This window comes from Papaver somniferum, chromosome 3 (genome assembly GCF_003573695.1).
Source record: "Papaver somniferum cultivar HN1 chromosome 3, ASM357369v1, whole genome shotgun sequence".
NCBI lineage: Eukaryota > Viridiplantae > Streptophyta > Magnoliopsida > Ranunculales > Papaveraceae > Papaver > Papaver somniferum.
The window spans coordinates 140,738,702-140,751,371 of record NC_039360.1 but is presented as its reverse complement, the minus strand read 5'-3'; the positions used below and the strand labels follow the sequence as shown (position 1 = coordinate 140,751,371).

At 34.1% G+C, this 12,670-nt stretch overlaps 1 protein-coding gene across 1 annotated transcript; it reads right to left on the bottom strand.

Annotated features, from left to right (window-relative positions):
• Positions 1-4,130: 4,130 nt before the first annotated feature.
• Positions 4,131-5,651, bottom strand: LOC113357541 (phytochrome A-associated F-box protein-like). Its single transcript, XM_026600979.1, has one exon. It carries the CDS (start codon positions 5,376-5,378, stop codon positions 4,338-4,340), a length of 1,041 nt encoding a protein of 346 aa, XP_026456764.1. The 5' UTR covers positions 5,379-5,651; the 3' UTR covers positions 4,131-4,337.
• Positions 5,652-12,670: the final 7,019 nt, after the last annotated feature.

Sequence of the window (12,670 nt, the reverse complement as noted above, 5' to 3'; positions counted from 1 at the left end):
CGAATGGAATATACATACCATGAAAGATGCGAATACGACATGGCTTCATCACCAAATATATCCTCATACACTTTCTCTCTTCCGTTGTAAGCTTGGTAGTATTTCACATTGATCCCGTAGCTAGTTTTGAAAAACTTCGCCAAATCAGATGCTTTGAAACTCGGATCACTTCGGATTTCATCCTTGATCAGACTAGAAACAAATTTACTGCTGAGCCTGTGAAAAAGCCTTTCAGTTCCAACACCACAGGTATGACTGCTCTCATATTTCCTAACCTTAAGCATCCTGTTTTCAACATCAACAGCACAAACCTTATACTCCCAAGGGCAATTTTCTTTTGAGCATTTTGCATAGAACCTGCTAGGTTCATTCTTCTTATATACAAGAACACGCCTAGCTTTTAACTCGTATTTCTTCACTACGAGACGTACCTCTACTACACCTCCAAAAAACACTTTACCAACTTCACCAAGTAATTTATCCCAACCTTCAGTCCTAAGAACCTTGTTAACAGGCACAGAACCATCTTCAAGGAAATTCACCATAGCTTGTTCGGGTTCAGGTTCTATTACACGACTACTTGAAGCTCTACTACGACTTCTGGAAGAATTACAGCCAACTTCGACAAGTAAATCAAATCTCTTCTGACCTTTACAGTGGCAACGAGATACAAAACATTGAAGCAGAATATCAGAATCAACTCGCACAAACTTGCTTCCATCATTAAAGGAAAATCTGACATGATGCGGTAATAAACAAGTCCAGTTCTGGCAAACGGCTGTCTTCAAAGACTCCAAAGTTGTGTTGACATCAACAGGATGTGCTAAGAATTCACTGAAGTAGTGAATTACAGCTAGTGCACTACCAACATGCATTTTCACCCTGCAAAACACAAAAGAGAAAAAACCAAACATATCTATCCTGCATATACCTTCACAAAAATTCTTACTCAAAATTAAAAGATCAAATCAACAACAACAAACAATCTACATTAACCATAATCAGATGAGAAATCAACAGGATATCAAAATTAATAACAGATAACAGATCAAAAATAAGAATGGAAAAACAAATCAAATAAAAAATCCAACAGAACAGAAGCAAAACCTAGTAAATTGGTATGTCAACATCGGAACATGAAATCGAAACAAAAAAATTTAATCGAAAAGATCTACATTGATGTTAACAAATTCAAAACCTAGAAAATAAACAAAAATTCAAAAACAAGCTTAAAAGATCTAAAAAACGATTCAAAAAACTAAATTAAGCTTCGGAAACCTAAAATAATAGATCCTAATCTTACAGAAACTAAAACATAGAATCGAATCGAGATTAAAAAAAATCAGAATCAAAGATTGGAATAAAAACGAACGAACCTGAAGCTTTGCTGAGTAAATTGAATCTCTCTCGGTAATCAAGGACAAGTGAGGCTAAAGCTTGCTGAGTAAATTGAATCAATCTCTCGATAATCAATCTCTCGAAAATAAACAGGATATACTGAAACTGAAAGTGAGGCTAAATTGGGAAATAAAAAAGAAAATAAACGAATTTTGGAAACTCTAGGCCTGCAAATAATTTGTTGGCTGCTTTTGGGTGCGCCCGTGAGATTTTGTGAATGTGGGTTTCATAGTAGGAAAATGTGTAAGAATGGGTCTCCCTGTAGTTTTCACTAATGCAATCAATCCCAAGGGGGAACTTAGGCGCAGGCCCAAAAAAAAAAATTCTTACCGCCAGGCCCACAATTAATTTCTGATACAGTCGCACCCATAATTATTTAAAAATATTTAAAACGTACTGAAAGACTCTATTACCCTTCATCGTTTTTAGGCATAATTTGTTTTCTTCTCCGCCGGTTTCTTTCCCTATTCCTCCATTAATCTCTGTAACGAATCTGCAAAGATTTTTTCTCCATCATTTAAAGAAATAAATCATTTAAAATCGATGATTCAAAGAAGTAAATCATTTTTGACTAAACCCTAGAATACATTCCAACAAAAATGGATGAAACAGACGAAGAAGAAAAAATCAAGTAGAAGAAACAGAAAAAAAGTTATGCAGCTAAATTTTCCCTTATATTGTCTTATGCACTAAACAAAATGATGCAGAAGACATTATGCACGTGCATAAAAATCCATAAATCAGAAAAGTGAAAAAAGTAATGCATAAGACAATATGCAGCTAAAACAAAATAATGCATAATGTCTTATGCATCTAAAAAAACTGATGCATAACCAGAAAAAGTGAGAAAAGTAATGCATAAGACATTATGCAGCTAAAACAAAATAATGCATAATGTCTTATGCATCTAAAAAAAACTGATGCATAACCAGAAAAGTGAAAAAAAATAATGCATAAGACATTATGCAGCTAAAACGAAATAATGCATAATGTCTTATGCATCTAAACAAAACTGATGCATAACCAGAAAAATGAAAAAAGTAATGCATAAGACATTATGCAGCTAAAACAAAAATAATGCATAATGTTTTATGCAGAAATAATAATGGCATAATGTCTTATGCACTAAACAAAATGATGCAGAAGACATTATGCACGTGCATAAAAATCCATAAATCAGAAAAGTAAAAAAGTAATGCATAAGACAATATGCAGCTAAAACAAAATAATGCATAATGTCTTATGCATCTAAAAAAAACTGATGCATAACCAGAAAAGTGAGAAAAGTAATGCATAAGACATTATGCAGCTAAAACAAAATAATGCATAATGTCTTATGCATCTAAAAAAAACTGATGCATAACCAGAAAAGTGAAAAAAAGTAATGCATAAGACATTATGCAGCTAAAACAAAAATAATGCATAATGTATTATGCATCTAAAAAAAACTGATGCATAACCAGAAAAGTGAAAAAGTAATGCATAAGACATTATGCAGCTAAAACAAAATAATGCATAATGTCTTATGCATCTAAACAAAACTGATGCATAACCAGAAAAGTGAAAAAGTAATGCATAAGACATTATGCAGCTAAAACAAAATAATGCATAATGTTTTATGCATCTAAACAAAACTGATGTTATGCATAAGACATTATGCATAACATCTTTAATTCAAATCTAATCATAAATTTTCGATTGAGATCAAAAACATGGAGACAAATAAGGAATGAAAATTTCCAATTCAGTTGACATCGAAATACTGCAACACACTTCTTACCCTTTTCAACTTCAATTTTAATTTCTTTTTACTTCTCGAATAATCAAAGACAACAGAAACCCAAAATCCCCAGATTTAAACCGCATATTTTGAAACAGAAACCCTAGTTTTATTGAGAAGATTATTCAGAAAAGGATTTGGGAAAAGATTTGACAAAGGGAAAAATCCAAATGTTAAAAACGAAGAATCGGAGTTCACCATTGTTTTCTTCTCGCTTCTCTCTGTTCGTCGCTCGAAGAAAATGGTAGTTTGGCCTTTTAAAAACTGAGAAGCAGAATTTCATAAATTATGGGTCTGCTACGAATTTTTGACGGGAAAATGGGTGCGCGCCTGAACTTTTCTGTCCGTGGGTTTGACAGTGGAAAAATCTGGGAGAATGGATCTCCTTGTAGTTTTCACAATCCCAAGTTACTTTACAAGAACAAAATGCACAATACACAGGAATCTTACTTCTATTACCATCATTTAAAGTTCTCCAAACCATAGACCTCCTAACATTCTTGAAAATCCTTCTAAAAAGCATATACTTTCTTCTCTTCTTTGCGTACACAACCAGGCCAATTATACAGATATAAAAACAATCCATTCGACATCGATTACCTCGTCGCCTACTTCCTTGTTCTCTACTCAAATTCCAAACCTTTGCAGCTAAATGTGGCCCAACTAATACACATTGTTTCATTATCTCATTAGTATACTTCCTTATTTTTCAATTACGTCATTCTTACTTAGGTACTGTATTTTTCAATTACATCATTCTTACTTAGGTACTGTATATTTCTAGACAACTTGTTAACAACCAAGCAAGAATTCCAGAAAAAAAAAAGATTGAAGTCAAGAACTATTATTACTGAGTGATGACAAGCCGAGATGCACAAATCTGCAGTGAGGAAAAAGGCCCTTGTAAGGCTAACAAGAATTGGGAGTAAGCCTAGTCTCTATGCAATTATGCTAGTAACTTGAAAGAACAGAACCAATTCATATAACAACGGGATCGGGAACTTTCAAAAGAGTGAACACAGACCCATTATTCAGACACCACAAGTTCAAGACACAATGTGCAATCAATTTCATAAAAATTTCAAACCTCAATCATCATCACAAGCATTCAACAGAAAGAAAGAAAAAAATGCAGGAAAACAATAAGAAAATAACACTATTAAGTGTACATTGGCCGATCAGTCCACGCTCCGGAAACATGCCCGTTCTCACAAACATAAGCTCTCACAACAGGTTCACCATCTTCATGATACCCAAAAACTCTCCTCAAACAAAACGCAGAATGCAAATCCCAAGTCTCATTACAAGAGCAAAATGCACAATACAAGGGAATCTTACTTCTATTACCATCATTTATAGTTCTCCAAACCAGAGATTTCTTAAAATTCTTGAAAATCCCTCTAAAAAGCATATACTTTCTTTTCTCTTCTTTGTGAACACAACCAGGCCAATCACAGATATAAAGACAATCCCCTCGAAACCGACTACCTAGTAACTTATTCCCTTGTTCTCTACTCAAATTCCATACCTTGGTAGCTAAATGAGTTCCTATTGATGCACACTGTTTCGTTATCTCAACACTTTCTTGTTTCTCGACCTCATCAACATTCATTTCCTCAACTTCTTGATTCTCAATCACCATTTCCACAATTTCATGAGACTCAGAATTATCATATTGTGTATCAAGATACAAATCATCAAACAAAGACCAACGATCATTACCAGAGTCAGAACAAGTACTTACAGCAGTTACCAGAGCCGAAGAAGCCGCAGTTGAAGAAGAACAAATCTGCTGAGAATTGTGGTTGAGATCAACATGGGTTGTAGGTGTAATCTGTCTGTAACTTTCGTCGGGGCCTAACTCGCGTTCAAGACCAAAATCTGAATTCTCTAACAAAATTCCAGCATGAAGAAGTCCTGGGCAACAGACTGACAGCTTGTAAAGAGAAGCCCAACCTCCAGGAGGATGATCAGAAGTAGTACTAGAGATATGATCGGAAACAATAGTAGGAATTTTCTCTAAACATTTGTTTTTCCAGAATATGTTACGAATTAGTGATGAGAATTTAGTTGATACAGATGCTAAACTAGCCCAATCTCTTGGATCAGGCTCAAGTTTATGAATAATATGAAGGATAACATCTTCAGAGAGGTTTGAAAATGAAGATTTTGGTCCTTGGGTTTTCAGAAATTCCTCCATGAATAAGATTTTCCTTTCAAGAACAAGAAGAAAAATGGATAGATGGGGATTAAGAAGACTAGCTAGTTGCAGAGAATGGAAGTAAGAAAGCTTGGGTCTTTAAAGATGAAATGAATACTGGGTCGGTGAGAAAACTGCAAACGATTCAAACAAGAAACTAGACAAAAATACGGACAGAGAAACAAAGAGAGTTCATCAATACTGCCAGGGTTGGGTTACACGAGTACTGATGAATTCTCTTTGTTTATTTTTTTCTTTTTTGTGTGGCAGAGAGTGCGGGTTGTTCTTATATTGAGTGGCTGACGATACAGATGGTAATTCTTTTTTTTTCTTTTACTTTGTTTTCAAAACAAAATTGAATTCATTGAATGAGAATCCCATTATTATTGGGGATGCACCCGGCTCGGGCCGCCCGGGATCATGAAATAGTAAATACAACACCGCGTAGCCTATTATTTATTTTTTGACTCAAAAGTGGCAAAGTATATTAAGAAATCTGGCCATCACTAAGAAAATAATAGAGATTAATTAATCAAGAATTATCCATCACTAAGAAAATAATAGAACTTAATTAATCAAGAATTGTACAAAAATTGAAAAGAAAAGACATCAAAACAAGCACAACAATTACAAATTCCTGGTTAATGCAATGATTGCCTCCCAATTGTTCAACATTGTTATTAGAACGGCTAGGCAAGAAAGCCTTTGTATTACCACCAAATTTGTGTTGACAACTCTTCTCCATAGCAGTTTTTCTTCTTTCCCATACTTCCAAATCCACTTAGGATGCAACGCCTTGTTCATGAGTCTTAATTTTTTTGATTCCTACGCCATCACCTTCTTTTGTCAAGCTAATTTTATTCCATCCCACCCAACTTTTCTTTGATTTTTGATTCACAATACCCAAAAGAAATTGTCTCATAATCTTCTCCGTCTGTTTTTCAACTAACACTGCAAGATTACATCCCAGACACCTACAACTTTGGATTTTCTACCTAGTGGTATACCTAAGTACTTCATAGGAAAAAAAGTTATAGGATAACCAAAAATATATGCACCCTCAACAGCATTTGTAGCATCACCCACCGGAACCACTTTTTTGGAAATTTACCCGTAAACCAGAAACAATCTCAAAAGCCAAAATCACGTTCTTTGAGTTACGTACCTGCTCGCAACTATCATCCAAGAAAACAATGAGATCATCTGCGAATTGGAGATGAATAATCTCAAAGGACTCACTCGATGTCTTGAAACCAGATAATAAGTTCATAGATGCGGCCTTCTTAATCATAATAGAAAGAACTTCAACTATCAAAATGAATAGAAATAGAGACATAGGATGACTATGATGTAAGCAAAGATTTCTTGTTATATAAGTAATATTAGATATAATTGATTTTTATTCAGGAGTTATTTTTGTTGTTTTAAATAATTTTTTCGCTACTAGAGCGATTTTTATCTTCGCTATTTGGGCGATTGTATCTACATTTTTATAGTGTTTATTTCTAACGATTTTTTCGTGTTTCGTTTTCTTGATAAAAGTACATCGGCGATTCAACACGGGCGAAGATCAATTCTTTCTTCTTCATAAAAATAAATCTAGGATTTCGGGATAGTCGCTGCACATGAAAAAAAATTGGGTAAATCACTCCTATGTCATAGGAGAATCTCTTTTCCAGGAATCTATCAAAATGGTCGTATTATAATTTCGAGAACCATTTCTTCTCTAATATCAAAGTACAAGATTTGGGGGCTATCGTGGTAGATCGCTCTTTCTCTTCGCGATTTATTTATGTTTTGTATCTTTCTTTGTATTTGTTTCATGTTGTGATGTACTTGTTTCTTTTTAAAACCATCATGTAAACGTTTCTTTTGGAACGAAATACTTATGGTTTGGTGATAAAAAAACTAACCTAATTATAATTAATGAAGGGTCAAATGATTAATCTTTGGGAAATCAAAACTTTATTTTCCTTTTTTTCTTGATTTAGAAAAGGAAAAGGAGGATTTTTGATGAATATTTTTGAAAACCTTTGAAGAAAATGATGAAACCTATCTTGAAAATACTCAGGAAAACCTTGTAATCTACCCCATTAGAAATTTTAATTGATTCAAATCCGTTAAAAATCGAAAAAATATCTACGGGTTTTTTTACTAGTTACGGCTGGGATATTTTGTCGTGCTAGCCATAGTACATATGAACTGACGGGAGAAAGATCTTCTCCAATACGTAAAGGATATTTATGGTTTGCAATCTAAGAACTCCTAGTTGTAACTACTTATTATGGCTGGGTGAGTATGAACTCCTAGCCGGATCATGTGACTCTTTCACGGTTGTAAACTCAACCGTGAATGGCGGCTAGGTATCCCAACCGTTTTTGGTGTCGGCACTCTCAACCAATTCAATTATTGCTTTTTTTTTTACTTATACCAATATGGTTGAGTCTCTAAACGGCTAGTTTTTAAATAACAAAAAAAATAGTCGTTAGGTCATTAAACTCTATAAATGAAGACCATGCTATCATATCTTCCTCACCACATTCTAGTTTTAAGCTTTCATGTTCATTTTCATCTATTTCTCATCCAAGAAAAAAAAACACCATGGTGACTTCTTTCCCTTATTTTGAAGATTCTGCTATGAGCATGGGTCACGGTCAGACAACATGGTGAAGATCTAGATTTCGACATATACCAAACATCGTTATCCTCTTGGAACTTTATATTCATAGTTTTTGTGGCACTAAACGGAAATCGTAATGGAAGAACTTTGGAAATAATTAAGGAAAGATTCAAGAAACTCTTAGAAGAATGCGAATCTTGCAAAAAGGAAATGAAAGTCATAAAGGATGGCAATCTCACAATTTCGGGTGCCATAAGAGTAAGTTTTTTAACAAGTTGTTTCATTATAAATAGTTTTGAATAACATTATCTAATATGATTGATTTGTTTTTCGGTGGTCGATGACTCGAGCCGGATATAAGGCAGTCCATGCGAAAGAGTTTGAGCAAGATGATTGCTACCGAATCTTGGAAAATATTACCTATGATTTTTACCATGTATGATTAAGCATTTAACTGAAATGTTATGATCTATTCTATCAATGTTACGAAAGATATATGCTTTTCCGATTCAATCAATGAAAATTCATTTTGGAAAATTATGTTTATGTTTGTTCAATTTCTTAAAAGGAAAAATGAAGAATTTTGGGAATTTATAGGTACTTTCGGCTAAGTTTTCTCCAGCAAGGACCTAGCCATTTTGACCTAAATGGTAGAAAAATTGAATGTTTCAGATTTACGATTTGGATAATGGACCATGACCAAACCGTAAGTCCAATCACAACTGTGTCCTTGGGCATTCCTTGTCGTAATGTGTTTTTCAGTAGACGTTACAGATTGGAAATTGATGGTTCGACTGGGAAATAACTGGTTACGACAGATTATTTTACATGTGATTTTTATAACTACAGTTGGTTTACCTAGCCGTTACAGATCAACCACATGTGATCATCAATTCATAATATTACCATTACATAATTAATCCACGTTACATCCCATTATATCTAAATGGAAGGAAAAAAAAAACTTAGAGTATTACGCTTAAATAGCCACGCTTTGTTGAAATGCTTAATAAATTCTTTTGTGATCCAATAGCATTGTTCATGCTCAAATTCTTTGCGGATAATAGCTTGGTATTGGGAAAGAAACAAAGCTTCCTAAAAAAACAAATAAAGATTAAGTTAGTATATTATTTAAAACTTACTTGATGAACAACGTTTTCACATACTCACTCTTCTGAAAAATGACTTTTCGGGACTATTCTTCTTCACTCGTTCCAATTGACCCCTTAAAAATTCCATTTCTAGGTGGATCTCCTCGAACATTTCCTTTATTTGGTTCATTTATCTTCCATTTTCATTACCAGTTATGGCCACAAAGACCATAAATGCACGGTTCCATTGAGAATTATTACTTTCATCCACGTTGATACCCTGATCTTCATCATAATTTCTGACCGTGAGCGTCACCCAGAAAATTGCAACATCCTCCTCTTTAGTGTAGTGAGTAATCACGTTTCTTCTTTTTTGTTGCAACAATTTTAGAGTTTGAAAAAAAATTGAGAGTTTATCCACAATTTTTTTGTTGGAGAAGGGTCTTTTATAGCAAAAAATGAGCGAACAAATAGTTTTTCGAAAAAAAATAGTTGTTCCTCGAAAAAATTAATGCAATTACTCAATGCAATCTCTGATTTACGGCTGGATTTTAATCCTTACCAAGATGTAAATATGAATTTTCCAAGTGAATTCAAATGCAATCCCAGATTTACAGCCAGGATCTAAAGAGGAGACCAGGTCGTATAAGTACCTATAGTTGGGTGTAGAGAGAGCCTTAAATATGAACTTTCCCAGCCGATTCATTCACGTCCCGACCTGTGTCTATATTGCGGCTGGGTCTCTTCTATAAATCCCAGTCGTAAGTACTTATATGACCTGGTCTTTTCTTTAGATCCTGACCATAATTTGGGATTGCATTTGAATTGACTTGTAAAGTTCATATTCACGACTTGGTAAGGGTTAAAACCTAACCGTAAATATGAGATTGTATTGAGTAATTGCATTGAGTTTTACGAGGAACGACTATTTTTTTTTCAAAAAACTAGTCGTTTGGATCATTTTTTGCTATAAAAATACCTTTCTCCAACAACAAAATTGTGCAAAAACTCTCAAATTGTTCCAACCAAAAAGAAGAAATCTGGTTACTCGCTACACTACCAGGGAGGATGTTGCAATCGTTAGAGCGTGGCTGACGGTATTAAAGTATCACAAAAATGTAAACATTTACATAGATGAAACCTTCGATTCTTTTTGGAACCGTGTGCGTATTTTTTTAGTGGTGTTACACGGAAATCATAAAGGAAGATCGTTGAAACTCATTACGAAAAGATTCGAGAAGCTCTTTCCACAATTGGAAGCTTTCAAAGAGGAAATGAAAGATGTAAAGAAAAACAATCCCAATATGTCACGTGCTCAAAGATTAAGTTCGTTAATAATTTGTCCATCAAAAATTATTTTGAATAATACTAACCTATAATTGATTTGTTTTTTCAGTGGGAGATGGTTGAAGCCGATTATGAGGATGTCCATAGCAAGCCTTCATGGTTTCTATCATGTCTTGGAAGAAAGTATTTATGCTGATTTCGATCACCATTATTAAGACCCATGCTTGCAATGTATTGATTTTTTCTTTAAATTTTATGTTATGAAATACGTATGCCTTTTCGTTTCAGTGAAATGTGTATGCCTTTTCCCTTTCCTCAGATCCTAAAAATGACACAATTATATAAGCACATGGAAAATTATATTTTTTTGCAAATACAAAACCGTTAATGGCTAGGAAATTAAGCCCAACCGAGTTGGGACTTCACGGAAAGAAAAACTGCAAAACCTAACCGTTGAAAGAACATATGACTAGGATAATAGTGTCACGGCTGGGATACTACTGTCATAGTTAGGAATTCCTAGTCGAGTTAAAAGAAAATTTTCTAGTTTTCTGCAGATACTTAAAAACTAATGGCTAGTAGCTAAAAAAACTGCAAGACATAACCGTTTGAAGAACACATGGCTGGGACACTACTGCCACTATTAGGAATTCCTAGCTGAAAGAGAGGAAATTTTTTTAGTTTTCTACAAATACAGAACAACTAACGGCTAGGAAGTCTCAACCGTGTTGGGAATTCACGGCTAGGAATTCTTAGAGTCCTGACCGTAACTAGCATTTTACGGTTAGGTCGACCGGAACTCCTAGTCGTAATCAACCCAAAAGCAGTTTTCCTAAACCCTAAATTCATACCTATTAAACCAATCTAAAGGTAAAATAAATTGTGGGTTTTTCAATTATTAACATTATAGAGGAGGATTTACTGGTGGTTGGACAAATTCATTCACCGAATCTTCAATTCGTGGTTCAATACCTTTACTGGTGGTTTATCAACATTAGAATCATCACCAGTTGATGATGGATTCAATCCAAATCTCCCTGATCTAGTCATTTTGAGAATCAACCTTCATAAAAAAAATTGAGGATCGATGAAGATTTCATCAAACAAAATGAAATATATAATCATAGGTTTTGTTTTGTTGTTTGGTTTTTTTTTCTAAAAGTGAGGTTAGTGAATAAATTTTGGTTTTTGAGTTTTGAATTAATTTTGACTTTATGTAACAGAAATAATTAAAGGGTAAATTTTACTTTTAACACACATGTGGTACCCCATAACCACTTATAGGATACTAGAATCCTACGAAGCCCTCAAAATCCAAATGGGTGTAGCCCCAGTAATAGGATTCTTGAATAATTAAGAATGTTCAAGTTGCCTACATAGTAATTACTTAACTACTCTAAATGACAAGTTTTTCTCTTCTAACTTTCTTAGAGATTGCACCAGCAATGTTATTGACATCTCTTCTAATATGAGAAACTTTTGCAAAACTAACACAAGATAATAAAGTTTTGACATCCCTAATTATTTTATTATTCTCCCATCAAATTGTGACATTATCCAAGTTAATTGAATGTACCACCTCTTCAACATCAACAATCAAGTGAATCATGTTGATGTTTGACCCTTTGACCCAGTTCAATGCCTCCTAAATAACCATGCACTTTCCTTCTTTGGGATCTATCACTCTACATGCATAGGTTCCTTTGGTACCTGCATTAGCAAAGAGCACCATTCATGTACCTAGATCATTAGTTAGATAATCAAAGGAAGCATCAGCATATATAGTAAATGTATTAATTACAACACGAGACACAGTTGTATCTGTATTTGAATGATTTAATTCATAGTAAAATTATTTTGATGAAACTTGATTCTTGCATTTGTGCTAGAGTGAATTGGAGATTTGTTCCGGAAGATGCCTTCACATCATTCTTTCCAAATGATCAACACCCTCTTACTTGATCAATGTTGATAGATCTCCAGACTGCTCTTACGTGGTCACAACTGATAAGAAGATGGTATAATCAATAGTGATTCTTCTTATGATTACAAACGTTGCAGTTAGTGTCAACTGAAAGTTTTTTCCTTGTTGGAGCAAGGCCTTTAAGATACTTCTAGGTGAAAAATTTGACTCTGTGAGGTAGCTTCATCTTCCATTGAGATTTCTGGACTTCCTTAGGAACTTGACATAGAGCAGCTTGATTCATGGTCATATTTTCCACTAATTTATTATCACTAATTTTGATTGTAAGTAATCTATCTTTGGAAGGCTTCCATCTGATAATATCATCTTC

What these genes read in the sequence shown, in the direction of transcription:
- LOC113357541 (XM_026600979.1), bottom strand. Translation starts at nt 5,378, where the DNA reads ATGGAGGAATTTCTGAAAACCCAAGGACCAAAATCTTCATTTTCAAAC.